Source organism: Triturus cristatus, chromosome 3_1 (genome assembly GCF_964204655.1).
Source record: "Triturus cristatus chromosome 3_1, aTriCri1.1, whole genome shotgun sequence".
Taxonomy (NCBI): Eukaryota; Metazoa; Chordata; class Amphibia; order Caudata; family Salamandridae; genus Triturus; species Triturus cristatus.
This window is the reverse complement of record NC_140583.1, coordinates 790405970-790424055: the sequence shown is the minus strand read 5'-3', so window position 1 is coordinate 790424055 and position 18086 is coordinate 790405970. Positions and strand designations below refer to the sequence as shown.

General features: G+C 50.8%; 1 protein-coding gene across 7 annotated transcripts in view; it reads left to right on the top strand.

Annotated features, from left to right (window-relative positions):
* RBM44 (RNA binding motif protein 44) overlaps window positions 1-18086 on the top strand; it is a 2201010-nt gene that overhangs the window by 554526 nt on the left and 1628398 nt on the right. For all 7 annotated transcript variants that reach the window (XM_085645048.1, XM_085645052.1, XM_085645050.1 and 4 more), the window contains one exon: window positions 3234-3340. In XM_085645048.1, the coding sequence (XP_085501174.1) occupies window positions 3234-3340 (107 nt within the window). The remainder of the gene's footprint in view (window positions 1-3233; window positions 3341-18086) is intronic.

The following is an 18086-nucleotide window of genomic DNA, read 5'->3' as shown; positions in this document are numbered from 1 at the left end:
CAGGACGCATATTTCCACATCCCCGTGCTGCCGGCCCACCGGGGTTACCTGCGGTTCACGGTGGGTCAAGAGCACTTTCAGTTTACCGTGCTCCCCTTCGGCCTTACTAGTGCCCCTCAGGTGTTCACGAAAGGGATGGCGGTGGTCGCAGCTCATCTGCGCAGATCAGGGGTTCCAGTCTTCCCCTATCTCGACGACTGGTTGTTGAAGGCGGGCTCGCCCCAGGCAGTCGTCTCCCACCTCCAGACTACGGCGGATCTCCTGCATTTGCTGGGGTTTTCCATGAACGTGCCGAAGTCACACCTGAGTCCCTCTCAGAAGCTCCTCTTCATCGGGGCGGTTCTCGATTCGGCGCAGTTCCGGGTCTATCCGCCGGAACAGCGGGTCCGGGATATTCAGGCCCTGATTCCCATCTTTCGGCCTCTATCCTGGGTTTCGGTCAGGCTAGTGTTGCGGCTTCTGGGGCTGATAGCTCCTGCATCCTACTAGTGCATCACGCCAGGCGGCGCATGCGGGCTCTGCAGTGGGACCTGAAGTTTCAGTGGGCCCAGCATCACGGCAACCTGTCCGACCATGTCTTGATCTCGGAGGGCACTGCACAGCAGTTGCAGTGGTGGCTCACGGACCGCGATTGGGTCACGGGCAAGAGCCTCTCCCTTCCCCAACCGGAGCATGTCATAGTGACGGATGCGTCCCTCCTGGGATGGGGTGGCCATATGGGAGAGGCGGAGATCAGAGGCCTCTGGTCTCCGGCGGAGTCTCGCCTCCACATCAACCTGTTGGAGTTGAGAGCGATCCGACTTGCACTGAAAGCCTTCCTTCCCTCTGTCAGGGGAAGTGTCGTGCAGGTGTTCACGGACAACACCACCGCCATGTGGTATTGCAACAAACAGGGCGGGGTGGGGTCGTGGACCCTTTGTCAGGAGGCTCTGCGCCTCTGGACGTGGCTGGAACACCAGGGCGTCACCCTAGTGGTTCAACATCTGGCGGGCTCTCTGAACGCCAGAGCAGACTAACTCAGCTGCCGGTGCATGATGGATCACGAATGGCGTCTGAACTCCGAAGTGGCGCAAGGTCTCTTTCAGCAGTGGGGAGAGCCTTGGTTAGATCTATTCGCCACCGAAGAGAACGCGCAATGTCAGCAGTTCTGCGCGTTGGAATTTCCAAGGCGGCACTCGCTCGGAGACGCTTTTCGTCGCGAGTGGAGTTGCGGTCTGTTGTACGCCTTTCCGCCTATACCACTTCTGCCCAGAGTGCTGAAGAAGATCAGGCACGACCGGGCCCAAGTCATCTTGGTGGCTCCGGATTGGGCACGAAGGTACTGGTATCCCGAGCTACTCAGTATGTTGACCGATCCTCCGATACGTCTGCCCCTTCAAGAGGATCTTCTGTCGCAGCAGCAGGGGACGGTCCTCCACCCGAACCTGTCCAGCCTCCACCTCCATGCGCGGAGATTGAGTGGCGGCAGTTGATGCCATTTGACTTGCCTCCTGAAGTCTGTGATGTCATTCTGGTAGCCAGGCGTCCCTCCACAAAGACGGTATACGCCTGCCGGTGGAACAAATTTGTGGCATGGTGCACAGCAAAGGCTATGGATCCCCTTTCCGCCCCTCTTTCTGAGGTTCTCCTCTTTCTTCTTTCTTTGGCCCGGCAGGGCTCTGCCCTGGGCACCTTGAAAGGTTATCTTGCTGCCCTCTCTGCCTTCTTACGGCTTCCTGATCAGCCTTCTCTTTTCAAGTCCCCTGTCGTTACACGCTTTCTAAAAGGCATTACTCGCACGTTCCCTCCTGTCCCTTTTGTAATGCCTCAGTGGGACTTGAATCTTGTTCTCACATTTCTAATGTGCGCTCCCTTTGAGCCTCTTCATAATTGTCCTCTTCGTCTGCTGACGCTTAAGACTGCTTTTCTGGTAGCCATCACCTCGGCTAGACGGGTGAGTGAGCTCCAGGCTTTTTCATCAAAGCCTCCTTTTCTCTCTGTTCATCCGGACAAGGTTGTCCTTCGGCCTCGTCCCTCCTTTCTTCCGAAAGTGGTGACTCCATTTCATCTTGGGCAGTCTGTCACCTTGCCCACCTTCTTTCCGCCTCCGCATCCTTCCAAAGAGGAAGAGCGGCTCCACCGTCTGGATCCAAAACGTGCGCTCTCCTTTTATCTGGACCGCACAAAGCAGTTCCGGGTGGACGACCAACTTTTCGTTGGATACGTGGGTGCTAAGAAGGGGAAAGCTGTGCACAAACGGACCATCTCTCGGTGGGTCGTTTTGTGCATCAAAATTTGTTATTCCTTGGCAAAAAAGGACCCTCCTGTTGGGCTGCGCGCCCATTCTACTCGGGCCACGGCGGCTACTACTGCTTTGGGACGGGGTGTCCCTTTGCAGGACGTCTGTCAGGTGGCAACGTGGGCTTCGCTACACACGTTTGCCAGGCATTATTGCCTTGACAGCCAAGTCCGGAGGGATGGCTTCTTTGGCCGTTCTGTCCTCCAGGACTTTCTGGTGTGATCTTGGTTCGCAGACCCACCACCGGGGATGGTTTTGCTTGGGTATCTATTCTAAGGTGAGGAATCTAACTAACGCGTTTCTTTCAGATGAACAAGTTACTTACCTTCGGTAACGATGGATCTGTAAGAAACATTAGTTAGTTAGATTCCTCACCGACCGACCCATCCTCCCCGTTCTGCGAACTGACATCTAGGGTTAAGGTTATCCTTTTCAGGCCCCTAGATTTTATTTTTGGCACCAGTGTCGGTCTTTTGCATGGCTCTGCGTTCCTGGCGCGGAAAGCTATGTACAAGAACTGATGTCAGCGCGCGAGGGCGGCGTCTAAGTACTCCGATGTCATTCCGGCGCACGACGCCGACGACTGACGCGGAGCCGCAGACGCCTTGCGACGCGCAAGGGGTATTGCTGACGAAAAATCTTCCGGATCCAGTCTGACGCCTGGGGATATTCTAAGGTGAGGAATCTAACTAACTAATGTTTCTTACAGATACATCGTTACCGAAGGTAAGTAACTTGTTCTTCCAGTCTCTACATGAATTCTGTGTTGAAATAATGGTTTTGCATACACATGCTTGGTTTGTGCGCGCTTATTTATGTGGTAATTACTACACATCTGAGCTGAAGTCTTGTTGAATGATCTAACCTTTAATATACCAAGTAATAAGATTTTTTATGTTAGATTTTTTAAATTTAGTTTTGTACCTACAATTTGATATGTTCATCTTTTGTCTAGGCAAGTCTATGATTTGGTTACCAAAAATGGCTCCCTTGAGATCACAGATCATAAGTTGCTTGGATGGTATATAATGCTGTCTGCTGAGGATAGAAAAATTATCAAAGGTAATTTTTTTGTTTTTTTTCTTTCTAAAGATTGTGCGGTGATGAGTAACTTTTATTTCTCCAGCTTTCAAAGAGCCACTTGCTTAACTTTGGATATTAAGCTACCGGCATCAATTTTGGGCATGTGTATTGAGGACTTACTCACCTAAGCAACTTTCTGTCATTATTTTCAAAACTTCCAAACTGCCCAAAGATTACGATCTGTACAGTTACAATTTAGAATTAATATTTCGGTTTGCAATAAATGAGCAGTGATATCCAGGGTACAGGCTTAAGAGATCTGAATAGTGGGTTGTGAATTTCAGTAATAAGGAAGTTATGCTGTGGTGCTGCACTTTTATCCCATACTTAGTACTTAGCATATGGGTTTTGAGTGTCATGTAGCGGAGCGTAATGAAAGCAAGCATTAACATAAAGGAACCTTGTTTTTTGAATAACTTTTTTTATTGGAGCATTTGCCCATCTCACAAACTCAATATCTGACAAACTCAATGGACTGACACATTAGGGTTTGGCATGACAGTACATGAGCTGTTTGAAAAGTGAAGCTGGTTAAGCATACATATCTTTCTCCCACACATGCTTGGCTCACAATTGGATCTCAAAACGAGTCCGCTACAGCACCCGGATTTTTGCGCGTTTCTTTTGGCATCCCTAGCTTCGGAAATAAGTTTCTTAAATATGGTTTATCTATCCATTCCCCTCAGCCACCCTTGGCGAAGGCAGATTTCCAGTGCTTTGTGATGTCACCATAGACAAGTACGTAATCTAAGCCACTGAGTTTGCGAGCACCTTAGCACAAATAAAAAATTATTTAAAAAAGAGTTTGCGAGCACCTCCTGAAAATCCCAGTCTTAGCCATAATTCCAAGGAGTGCGAGTTTAAGAGACATACCAATGGAAAGTTGGAGATCTGCTAACGTTCTGGATGTAGCAGACCAGTATTCCCGAATCACACCGTATTTCCCGGGTTTTATGAAGAAAGCCCCATTTGAGACGGCATTTGAAGCAATCCAATTAAGAGAGGACTTGATGTAATCATTTGTGCCCTAGCTACCATTTTTGCCTCACGCCAGTCACTGTCCTCCAGGCATAGCAATTTTTTTTCCTCATAGCGCACTGGTATTAACATTTGCTTCTAATTGGCTTTATTCTGGGATCTCCTTTAATTCAAACAGACTTCAAAAGTCTTGTAGTATACATACTTTTCCCTAGAATTGCTTATGCTGCTTCTACAGCCCAAATCTACACAGATGGTTAACTCGTGTTATCCATGATCCACACCAGATTGGCGCTTCCTTGTTGACGTGACAATTCCACCCCATCCTTGTGCCTGAAGTAGATTACTACCTTTGTAATCTGAGGTGTGGCGTGGGCAACTAATCTCCATAAAGAATGTGAGTAGACCTTGTGCTGTCATGTTGGCCAGTTGCAGTCTCATGGCAGGGTTGTCTTGATGCCCAAACATCCAGTCATTAACTATTGTCAACTGTTATGCCTGGTAACTTAATTGTGTGGCTGCCATATCCATTCCACCTTGATATCATGATTGCACACATTTGTCATATGCATTTTGTAGGAAAGTAGGATCTGCTTCTTATGGTTACCCCCACTTTTTGCTTGATGATGCACTGTTTTCACTAGTCTGACTGGGATCCTGCTAATCTGGACCCCCGTCTATCTGCTTTCTCCTTAAAATGTTTTGCATGTACTTGGGTACACTCCAGATTGGATACTGGGGTACCTTTGTCAGTCCCTAGTATATGGTACACATGTACCCAGGGCATAGGTACCCCAGAGGCCTTCCATGGGCTGAAGCATGTATTATGCCACCCATGAGAGGCCGTGCAAAATGGAACTACAGGCCTGCCATTGCAGCCTTTGTAAGCTGGTGCTTGCGCCACTTACTTTAGATATAGGTTTACTATATCTATAGGTCACTACACTTAAAACCTATCAGTAACCCCTCTAGCAGGCCTTGGCAATCCTGAAGGCAGGGTTCTGGGTTTTACGTGAGAGGGTGCCCCTGCATGAGCAGAGCCCCTCTGCAGCTTTCGGAGACCATTGTCCCGTGTTGTTGGTAACGCAGCCAGACATATAGGAAGAGGTGCATTATATGCTCGCGTAAAATGCTATCTCAAACGGCTGCAACAAAACATGTCGTGTTTGGTGTGAAACACCTTGGAATTATACCTCCACACCGGTAACCGGTGTGGGAGGTATAATTCCACCCTTCTGAAGCAAGCGTAGTGGGGGTCACTGGTCTTTCCGGTACCAGCCTTCTCGACCGGGGCAGCACAAAATGGTTGCTGCCGACCAGAGACACATTTCTACTCTCTTGCTGCTGAGCCAAGCTCTAGCAGGAGAAGGCAGGGCAATAGGCATCCTGTCACAGGGAGGTATTACCACCTCCCAGACGGGATTCAGTGTATTGGGGGCTGGGTGGGTGCACTTCCAAAGTGTCTGAAAGTCTGCATCCGGGTCACACTTGGTGTCCCTGTGAATAGTCCAGTTCAGACCAGTCCTGGGAGCCTTTGGCTCCTGCTCTGGCACAAAACAACCCTCTCCAGTGGGTACAAAAGGGCTTACCTGGCTGTAGGACCCTAGATTCGACATGGACATGATTCTGAACCAGAAACCACTAAACTTAGACCGTCTGGACACTCTGGACTTCGACTGGGTCCGACTTAGTCTCCCTCCTCGTCCAAAGCATTGTCTGTGCCCATGCACCATACAGGCTCCATGCAGGACCTGTGGAGCATCAAGGACAACTGAAGTATCTCCCTTGGGGTGAAGGAGTCACTCCCCTATATTCGCAGACATCGTAACACAACTGACCGGCTCGACTTTCACCAAGCTTGAGGCCAGTATCCCTTGTGGAGACCACATAACCCGAACCCCTGTGCACCGTGTACTTTTGCAATTGCATATGCTTGTTGGCGTTCCCCAACTGAGTGCATTGGGTCATGGATAGCCCCAACCTCTGCGCACATTTCGTACAAAGACCTTTGGCCTCCTAACACTCTCTGCAAGCTGTGACTTTGTGAAACTGCTAGAAGTCCCCTTGTGACTCCTGTGCCTCCGGCCTGTGGGTCCATTTGAGGGACAACACTAATTTTCTTGGGCTCCCCTGGTTGCTCCAGGCCTACCCTGACTCCCCTTGCTGTGGTGAGTCTCCTGGTCCTTGCTGGGCCAGACTGTGACCATCCTCGACCTTCTTTGTGGGTTGCCGCTGCCAAGGCTTGTTGGGGCTCCCGCCGGACACAGACCCCTCAACACTCTACATCCTTCGTGGGACAGCTCGTATCTGACACCTGGTCGTCCTCGATGTCTCCTGGTCCCCGTGGCTGCAGAGTCCAGGTCTCCTTCACACCTGAATCACCCGACATCGGTGGGCATTCGTCTACCGAGCTCCTGGTCACTTGTGAGTGACCCAGACTCTGTTCCCTCTGCTTTCAGGTTCCTTCCTTCAAGAATCCACCTGAGGGTTCTACCAGACACTTTTCTTCTTTCCAACAGTGGCATTTCTTTGAAGGCTCCCATTGAGAACGACTGTGGTTTCCGACGCCACTTCGACCATATGCACCCGGCTTCCCTGGGATAGGTAACTCTGGTACTTCGGTGTCCACGGGTGGGGTGGGTCTCCAACCTTCTATGTTCCAAAGGGTTTCTTCGTAATCCACTGGGAAGGGTCCTTAAACACTAAAACTGCAACCGCGACTCTCCCATTGAATTGTACGTAGCACGCGGTCGTCTTCTCACACTTCACCCATCCTCTGTGGGGTCCCTACTTACTCACCATGGTTGGTTCCTTGGGGTCCCAGCGATTCTACATCCTCTAGACACTGTCTTGGCTTCGAGTCGTGGTTCTTATACTACTATTTTAGTATATGGTTTGGTCTCCTCCTGGAGACCACTGTGTTTTAATGCTATTTACGTTTGTTTCTGATGGATACTTCTGCCTGTGGATTCCTCACCTTGTGAATACCCCTTGCGCCAGCATTCCGCGGGAAAATTCTTTCCTAGCTCTCCCACGTCGACTAGGACGTCACAATGGACCGGCTCCATTCGCCGTACCGTATGACTTAATCAGAGCCACAAAAGGACCTCGTCGGCGTGCTGACGTCCGTTCCCTTTTACCGCGCCGTCGAAGCTTAACGTTTTTGTTCCAGGGCTCTCAATTTCATCGTGGAAAACTTTGTATCTCTTAAATTGTTTGGGATGGCTACTTCCAAGAAGACCAGATTCAAACCCTGCAGTGTGTGGCGGGCATATGTCGATTATGGACCCGCATGATGACTGCCTTTGGTGCTTATCTTAAGACTACCACGTCGAGGAATGCAGAAGCTGCAGGAAAATGAATCTGAAGGCGATTAAAGAGCGTGAAGCCAAGTTGTTTATGGCCAAAGCCAAGAAGAAGACAGGTAGGAAGAGGGTGAAGTCTTCGTCTTCTCTCACTTCGAGGTCGAAGATGCACAAGAAATCCAAGAGAAGACATACCTCTCGTCATCGTTCTTCAAAGGCCAGGGTCTTGAGGTCGAGATCGAGGTCGCCTACTCCGGCTGAGTGACCTCGGAGAAGGGACTTTATCTCTCCAACTCATTCTCCACAGGCGACGCCAGTACCATCTCCAGCTGCGGTGTCGCCGGTTTCAGATGCTTCTTCGCAACATGAAGATTCACCTGCTCCAGCGATGTTTCCAGGCCGTGTGGCTTCCTGTGCGGGCGCCGTCCCCGGCTCCGCAGGCTCCGGTGCGACCTCAGGGGACTCCCCTTCAGGAAGGTACGTATCCATAGCTACGTAGCTACTTTTCCTGCTCCTGGGGCTGACTCTTTGCATTTTCGCAATGCGATGTTTGGCTTGTTTACCAGAGCCTCGACTCCATCTGGCACGCCTTCAGGCCCCGTGGGTCCTTTGGCTTTCAACCTGGGTGTTCCTCAGTTCTATCCCCAGGCTCCTTGCATGCCTTTTTTGCCGTCGACTCCGGCTTGGTATTTCCCGGCGCCGAGCTCGTCCACTCCGGCTCCCTGGTCTCCTTCAGCTGATGAGTCGGCTCCACCTCGAATTCGATCGACGTCGAGGTTCGAAGTCGAGGCTCCTCCATCGACTCCGTTGGTGTCTTCTCCGGTGCCACGTGTGGCTCCACCGACGCCGTTGCCTAAGCAACGCTCCAGGAGAGAGGCTCAGCGATTGCTTGAGGAGGAGTATTTACAAGATCAGGAGGAAGGAAAAATTGTGGACTCTGTGGAGGAGTTTGAAGGCCTTCAGGAAGCTAGTGGCCTAGATACTTCCCCTGAGTATGACTTGCCATCTGCAAGTGGATGTGTTGTACAGGACGTTGCACCTTACCATGTGGTTATAAGGAAGGCGGCTAATTTATTGGGCCTTAAATTTCCCTCTGCGGAAATAGTCCAACATTCTAACAGAAGTTTTAAATACTTCTTCAGCAACTTCTGACACCGGAGAGTTTAGTTGTCCCAGCTTCTTGCTCAAAGCAGTCTTCTAGTGCTTTTCCTGCCATTTTGGGTAATAGGAATTCGAAGACTGAGCAAGCTGCGAAGGTGTTCTCTTCTGCAAATATGGCTCTATAGTCAACTAATGCAACTTGCCTTCTTGGAAGATACATTCATGCATTGATGGACTCAGTTGTACAATTGGTTCCTAAGTTGCCTGAGGAGGATCGTACCAACTTCTTGGAAGTCCTTTCGGATTTGCAGGCTGCAGCACGTCAAGTGACTCAGTCAAGCATGGACACTGCTGACTGTCGCTCGTGTGATGGGGTCTTATGTGGCTACAAGGAGACGGGCATGGCTCAGGTCTTCTGGTTTTTCGGCTGATGTTCAGGCGACTTTGCTGGATTTACCCTTTGATGGGTCAAAGCTCTTTGGTTCAAAGGCGGATTCAGCCTTGGAATGTTTCAAAGACAGTAGAGCTACTGCAAGATCTTTAGGCCTCCAGGTGCAGTCTAGAGGTTATGGTTACAAAAGATATGGGAGATCTGCTTCCTTTCGTGGCCGCCAACAATCTCAGCAGAGCCAAGAGCAGAATCTTTTGTGCAAATCATACAGAGGGAAGAATGAGAGGCCTCAGGGGTGCAAATCGACAACAGACCTCCTCCTCCTCTTCCTCTTCCTCCCCTCCCGCCACCATTGGTACATCAGGAAAGCAGTTCTAGATCCCCCATGTTAGAACATGTTGGTCCAGTTGGAGGTCGGGTGTCCCACTTTCTACAAGATTGGACACTGATCACATCAGATTGTTGGGTCTTGAATCTTGTAGTGAATGGGTATGCCCTCCCATTTTTGAAGTTTCCTCCTCCTTACTCCCCTCGCCAGGGTGGGTGTTCAGAAGACCACTTGCTGCTTTTGCAGCAGAAGGTTCTTGCATTACTTCAAAAAGGTGTGATAGAGGTGGTTCCGGAGCAGGAAAGGGGTCAGGGTTGCTACTCCCAGTATTTCCTGATCCCCAAAAAGGACGGTCGATTAAGGCTTATCTTGGACCTCAGGATTTTGAACTTTTACCTGGAGAAGGTCAAAATGTTGACCTTGGCTCAGGTTCTCCTTGCGCTGCAACAAGAAGACTGGATCGTGTCCATCGATCTGCAGGATGCGTATTTTCATCTTCCCATCCTGAGGTCGCATCGGAATTATCTCCGGTTCACGGTGGGATCGCAACATTATCAGTTTGCGGTTCTTCCGTTTGGTCTCACTTCCACGCCTCGAGTCTTTACAAAGGTGATGGCAGTGGTTGCGGCTCATCTCAAAAGGTCAGGGGTTCCCGTTTTCCCCTACCTGAATGACTGGCTGTTGAAAGCAGAGTCGCCAGAGTTGGTTTCGCGCCACTTGCAAGTGACGACTCATCTGTTGTTTAGATTGGGTTTTTCGATAAATGTGCCCAAATCTCACCTGGTGCCTTCTCAGTGCAGCCTTTTCATAGGGGCAATACTGGACACTTCGGTGTGTTGAGCATTCCCTCCTCCACAGAGTATTCTCGACATTCAGGAAATGATTCCTTTATTTCACGATGGAGCGGTTGTTCCAGTCCTGAAGGTTCTTCACCTGCTCGGTCTATTCGCTTCCTGCATTCTGTTGGTCAACCATGCACGCTGGCACATGAGGGCACTCCAGTGGTGCCTCCGCAGGCAGTGGTTGTAGGAAGGTGGATATCTGACTATGGTTACCCCCAACTTTTTGCCTAGTGTCTAGCTGGTTTTTCGACTTAGTTGGCCTGAGATCCTGCCATTCAGGGTCTCAGGCTGTCTGCTCTCTCTCTAAAATGGACTCCATGTACCCTAGGTACATAACCAATTGGTAAGGATCACCTTATTGGACCCTGTACAGTGTACCCTAGGTACCCAGGGCATAGGTGTACCCTAGGCCTCCCAGGGGCTGCAGCATGTATTATGCCACCCCTGGTCTGGCCTTCCAATCGGACACAACTGGCTGATCACTCAGCTGGGGCAAGGTCGTGTAATCACCCCTTGCTTAGATATAGTATGCCTATATCTACCCTTCTATATAGACACATGTGTACCTATCAGTCACTCCTATGGCAGGCCTTAACAATCCTGGAGGCAGAGTGCTTGGTAACATGTGAGATGGTGCTCTAGCATGAGCTGAGCCTGTCTGCAGCTTTCGGAACCATGTCCTTATAGCTGTTCTATGATATAGCCTACCATATACTCTTAAAGTGCCTTATAATCTTAAACGGTTATGGTAACTATGGTTTGGCTTTATCAAAACATGTCGTGTAAGGTGTCTAACACTTTGGAATAATACCCCCATTCCATTTCTGGTGATGAGGATATTATTCCTCCCTTCTAGAGGGAGAGACATGTTAAAATCCTACTTTGCTGTTTAACTCTAACCAAAGCCTCAGCATCACAAAATGGATGCTGCTGCCACGACACAAGTCTGACCTCCTGCAGCTGGGAGTGATCCCAGCCAGGGAGGCCTGGACAATAGGTTTCCTGCTTGGGGAGGTGCTAGCACCTCCCCAGACAGCCTTTAGTGTATTGGGGCAGGGTGGGCTGAAAGGAATGAGACATGCCTGGGGCACACAAGGTGTTCCTTGCATAGTCCAGTTCAAACCGGCGCTGGGGCACTCCAGCCCCAGCTCTGGCGCGAAACTGGACAAAGGGAAGTGGGTGTAACCACCCCCTCCCAGGTCCCACCCATAAGGCGTGACCTAGCAGGTATCCCAGCCCCCCAGATTAGTATAAGAGTGGGAGTTGGGCCTCAAGACTTTAGATTATCCTGAACCTGCAAAACTGAACAGAAACTCTGGACCTTCGACATTCGACGAAAGAAGAAGACTGAAGAATCTCCCTTGTAGCCAAGGAGTGGCTACCCTGTGCAAACAGGCACCATCAAGAGACTACCCTTTGCTTTGCGACAGTTCTACGAGGAACCGACTGCAGAGCCCGACCAGAGCCTTGATTTCCAGACTTCTCCGACCCTCATCCACATCTGCAGCAGAGCTGAGATCCGTGGAGGCGACGAGCGACGTGGGACCGGCTACCTGGGAAAAGTGGCTAGTAACTTACAGCGCAGCTTCTGAGGTACCCTCGAAGTTGTGCACCGGGGATTGAGAAGCCCCAACCCCAAGCACAATCTGCACCGAAGACCAGCCCCCCACACTCCACGAGTCCTGCGTGGGGCCCTTCAGCATTTTCCTGCTTGCCGCGTCTGTCCGGTTGCTTGCCCGCTGGCTAGTGGCCTTTGTGACGACGCACCCTGAGATCTTCTGCGCTGGTTTGGCTCCTCCAGACTGGCTCCCGCTTCTCTGCAAAGAAGAAGCACCCCAGACCTTCCTGGTCTGCACCAGAAGCAAGTCCTTTGTTCTTCGTGGGTTCCGCTTGCCAAGGCTTGGTGAGTCCTAGTCCAACTTCGACGCCGCCGACAGCAAGAGCCTTCGTGGGACAGCTCGCCTCCGGGTCCTGGTCGTCCTCGACGCTTCCTGGTCCTCCTGGCTGCAGCGACAAGCTTCACCTTCACCTGCAACTCTTCACGACATCGCCTGGTTCCTTCCTGGTTCCACGTGGTCACTGGCTAGTGACCTTGACTCTGTCCCTTCTGCTTGCAGGTATCCTTCCTTCTTGATCCCAGCCTTGGGATCCACCGGACACTCTTCACTGACTGCCTGTCAGCATCTTTCTTCAGGCATCCATAGGAGTCGACGACGAAAATGACGCATCTTCACCCCTATGCACCCGCAGCCTGTGGGCTAGGTAACTTGGGTACTCCGGTGCTCATCAGGATAGTGACTATCCTAGTGTCTAGTTTTCAAGTCTCAACTTCCTAGCTACTCCGGAAGTGTCCTAAATCTACCGTTTTCTAAACTGTACTATTGCTATTGACTTTTACGCGTGAGTGTTTCCACTCTGCACACGAATCCCGTGGGCCTCCCACTTCCTAACTAACGCTAGTGTAGTGTAGCCCCAGCGATTCCCTAGGCCTAGGCCTAGTCTATTTCCGTGACAGTGGTTCTTATACCACTTACTTAGTATATGGTTTGCGTGGCCCCTAGGGCCTAACTGTATTACTTACCTGTGTGACTTAATGTATGCTTAAATAAGACTGTGTTGTACTTACCTCTAATCTCATAAAGAGTGCTGAGGGTTTGCTTAGAATAAATACACTTTATTTTATATATATATCTGTTGTGGTGTCCTTTCATTTGGTATTCAAGGGATTATATATGGTATCACAGCTGGCTTCACATGCCATTCAGAGTTTAGCCTAAGACTGCTCTTGTCCATGCTACCACTAGGATAGCTGGTCTATAAGGTTGACTTTACAACCAATCACCATAAGGGTATTTGGACTGATATAAGGTGTACACTATAACTAGTGACATCATACATCAGGCCAACTTCTCACAGTGGTATCAGCACAACGGGGATCTCTGGGAGAATATCCGAATCTCCAGAGAAGCTGCAGCGGAGCTGTCTTGGTGGGGTGTGCAGGGCAACCTGTCTCAAGGAAAGCCCTTTCAGCCTCCTCTGCCGGTGGCCACAGTGATCACGGATGCCTCCACTCTAGGGTGAGGTGCTCATCTGGGGGATCTGGAGGTCAAGGGTCTTTGGTCTCCAGAAGAAAGGTTGCTTCACATCAACCTTATGGAATTGCGGGCAATTCGTTTGGCACAGAAGGCTTTCCTCCCTTCCCTTCTCGGTCAGTCGGTTCAGGTCCTGACGGACAACACTACCACTATGTGATAGATCAACAAGCAGGGAGGTGTAGGGTCGTATCGCCTCTGTTGAGAGGCTCTGCGACTCCGGTCCTGGGCTCAGGGCCATCAGATTTGTGTTTGCAAATCATCTGGCCGGTGTGCTGAATGTTCGTGCGGACAGTCTCAGTCGGCGTCACTCGGCCGATCACGAGTGGCGGCTTTATCCGGAGCTGGTCCATTGCATCTTCCAGATGTGGGGGTCTCCTCGGTTGGACGCGTTTGCCACCCTCTAACGCGCACTGCCCATTGTTCTGCAGTCTCCAGTATTGGATGCATGGAGCGCTGCGGGATGCGTTTCAATTGAATTGGAGCTCACATATCCTTTACGCGTTTCCTCCCCATACCCTTGATACCTCGGGTTCTGAGGAAGATTCGCCAAGACCGGGCCCAAGTTATATTGATCGCCTCGGATTGGCAAAGAAGGGTGTGGTACAGAGATGTACTTCACCTTTTGTCGCACCCTCCGCTCAGTCTCCCTCTCAGAGGAGACCTCCTCTTGCAGTCGGAGGGGCAGGTTCTACACCCCCAACTCCAGAGCTTACACCTTCATGCCTGGCGATTGAACGGGGCAACCCGAGTTCTTTCTCTCTCCCACCGGACGTAGTGGATGTTATATTATCATCCAGGCCACACTCCACTAAGTCGATTTATTCCTATAGATGGTCTAAGTTTGTAAAATGGTGTGGAGAGATTCATTGACCCTTTAAAAGCCCACTTGTCAAATGTGCTTCAGTTTGCTCTTTCCTTGGCCCAGCAGGGTTTTGCTGTGGCGACAGTGAAGGGCTATTTATCAGCCTTATCTGCTTTTCTGTGTCTTCCGGATTAGCGGTTGTTATTTAAATCTCCTATTGTTCTAAGATTTATCAAAGGTCTTACTAATAGGTTTCAACCTACTCCCTTTGCAATTCCACAGTGGGACCTTAATCTTGTTTTAACTTTTTTTGATGGGGTTCCTGTTTGAACCCCTTCATAGCTGTCCTTTGAGGCTGTTGTCCTTTAAAACGGTCTTTCTTGTAGCCATAACCTCAGCAAGGAGGGTGAGTGAGCTTCAAGCTCTTAGTTCTAAACCCCCGTTTTTATCCTTGCATGCTGAAAGGATGGTCCTCAGGACCAGGGATGCTTTCCTACCTAAGTTAGTTACTCCATTTCATCTGGGGCAGTCGATAACTCTCCCTGTGTTTTATCGTCTCTGTTGGAAATTCTCCACTCCAACGCCTGAAGAGGTTGGTGGTAACGGGGTCTTTCCAGACATATACAGTGGAAACTTGTGCCTGGAGTGGGGTCCATAAACCCACCCGTGATACTAGTCCCTACTGACTGAGCCCAGCCTGGAGCCCTGTGTGGGAAGAAGCAAGAAAAACCATCCTAAGGACCTGGACAGCAGGAACAGGCCTTAGAAGCCAAGAAAGCAAGTACCTGACCTGTTTACTGGTTTCCCTGGAGCCGGACGTCGAGTAGCCTGGAGACCTGGAGCCTGAGGTGGAGAAGCGGCGCTGACTGGAGAAGCAGACGTCGTGCCCAGAGCCGCCAGAGATCGTGAGAGGGCGCCGACGGAGGACGTGAGGTACCAGAGGTCGAGGTGGAAGTTAACCACGGTCGAGTGAGCGGTGTCGACGGGGGAGTGAAGTCCGCCCTCCGGAGTCGCCGGAGACCGAGGTGAAGTGTACCGGAGGTCGGGAGTGAGGATCGCACTCCGGAGTCGCCGGAACCTGAGAGGATCGTGCCGGAGGTCGGGAGTGGAGGTCGCACTCCGGAGTCGCCGGAAACCTGAGGAGAGGAGCACCGGAGGTCGGGAGTGAGGATCGCACTCCGGAGTCGCCGGAAGTCGACATCGAGCCAAGGCCGGCCGACGTCATCGAAGCTGAGGTCGCCATCGGACCGGAGCCGCCCGAGGTCGACATCGAGTAAAGACTGCCCGACGCCATCGAATCGGAGGTCGAGATCGAGCCGAGGCCGCCGACATCGAACCGGAGCCGCCTACCGGCGTCGTCAGGAACTGACATTGTGCCGAGGCCGCCGACGTCGAACCGGATCCGCCTCACGGCGTCGACACGACTCCAGCGGCGTCGGAACATCAGAAAAAGGGCAGTAAGTGGAGTAGAGGGCGCCAAAGGCCCTGTGGAATCCTAAGAGACTACTCTAGGGGTTAGAGAGGTGCTGGAACCAGCTGGACTGTGCCAGGGGTGAGCTGGGACTAATCTAGAGGGGTTGTGTGGAGTGAGAGAGCCAGGTCTCTGGTATTCCCCCCTTGATCTACCTCAGTTTAGGCCTCAGCCTTGTCCAAGCCAGGGAGTAGACACCCTCAAGCCTTCCACATCCCCACAAGCTGTGCCTGGGCCAAATCAGCCCTTAGGAATTCAAATGTGATCTGATTCTATGAGTGTCACTGTCAGCTTTCAATTATTTATTTGGGGCACTGTATTTATTGTATTTAACCTATTTATTGCTTCACTGTATTTATTGGTCCACAGTATTTATCGATGCACAATATTTATTGGTTTACAGTATCTATTGCCTCAGAATATTTAATTGCTTGTATGTATTGCACTTATATTTATGCCTTCATTATTTATGATCACCCCTATTTATTGAATCATTAAGCCAGTATTTATTTGACCTGCACTATTTAAAAAGTTTGTATATTGTGATTGTTATTTATTTACCTAATCAGCAACTAAGAGAAAAAGAAGATAAAGAAAGATATTTTCATAATTTTTACGGTGTAGAGTCGTTTTTGGAACGGATGCACGCATGGTTATTGTATGGGTATGTTGTATGCTTAGCACGGAGCCTGATTCCTGACCACTCGAGCCAAGCTACCACTGTATATGTCTGGAAAGACCCCGTTACCACCAACCTCTTCAGGCGTGGGAGTGGAGAATTTCCAACATAATTGGTGTTCAGTGGTGGGATAGAGCTGTGCCTACGTATACTCAACAATAACTGTAGGTAGTCCATAGGCCTACACCGGGAGTTTTCTCAAAGCGGCCTTCCTAATTGTGGGTTTTTGTTTTTTCCAAATTTACTCTGGTGGTGGGAGGAGGTATTATTAAAGGTACCCCCCTGCATAGTTACTGCAAATAACTGTCCTCTGACCTGAGTGGGCAAGATGGAGTTTGTACTGGAGAATTTAGAAACGTACACTGTGGCCCAACTCAGGGAGTTTTGCCAGCGGGAGGGGGTGTATTGTCCCCCAGGAGCAAAGAAGGGTGCACTCCAAACCAGCTTAAGGGCTTGGGGGGAGGCACGCCGAGAAAGCAAGGCTGAGGAGGAGGACGGGGATAGAGAGCCCGACAGTGAGGGAGCTGGTTTGTACCAACCTGAGGTAGGGAACCTGTCAGCGGGGCCCAGGACACTTTCCAGGAAGGGCAGCAGTGCCTCTAGCGGTGGCTTGTCTGAAGTGGAGTTGACAGACCGGAGGGAGAAAAGACAGCTCACATGGGACTTAGCAAGGCTGGAGAAAGAGAAAGAGGAACAGAGGATGGCTCATGAGATAAGGCTGAAAGAGATAGATCTTCAGATCCTGAGAATCTGGGCACACCCTGTACCTAACGGTGGCAGCGAAGAACGAGAGTACACCAGGGAACCCAAACCCTACCTGCCAAAGGACATAGTAGCTAGCTATGGGGTGGGTGATGATATCGCCAAGTGGCTAGCAGCCTATGAGGTCTCGTTAAGGGCCCATGGGGTTCCAGAGAAGTACTGGGGAGGGGGATTGTACAAATACATGCCTCCAGCTGGTAGGGATGCTTTATTGGCCCTCGAGGAGGATGAGCAGACCCACTACCCCACCATGAAACTGGCGCTCATAAAGTTTGGACTAACACCCGAAAAGTACAGACAGAAGTTCAGGGGTAGTCACAAACTGGGCACACAGAATTGGGTGGACTTCCTGGACTATGCAAAGAAGGCACTAGAGGGTTGGATTCAGGGCAGTGAAGTGAGGAACTACGAGGGGTTGTTTGACCTAGTACTGAAGGAACACCTGCTCGAGAAATGTTTCCCTGAACTGCGGCAACACCTGGTGGATAGCAAGCTGACCAGTCCCCGGAAGCTTGCTGAGGAGGCGGACATTTGGGCTAGTACCCGGGTGTCCACAAGGGGGACTGGAGGGGATACTCAAAAGGCCGGACAGGGCGCCCCCCAGAAGAAAGAGGGAGGGGAAAAGAAAAAGGAGTTCTCCAAAGGCCCCCAAAATAACTTCCAAGGGAAGGGAACAGGATTCACCCCTAGGGCTAACCCACCCAGAAACCCTAATCCTGGCCAGAGTCAGCAGCCAAGGGTTGTCCATTGCTATGAGTGCGGTGGCGTTGGACACTATAAAGGAGATCCGAAGTGTTTGAAACGACCACCCCTTCCCATTGGAGGAAAGACCCCCGGAGTAGCTAGTGTAGTGCTCGGGGAGGAGATGCCCTTAACTAAGGGAAGGGAGTGGGCGGGTGTCACTTTAGTGTCCCAGGGAGAACGGGAGATGGTTCCCAAGATCCAGGTGCCCGCAAATACCGCAAAGTATG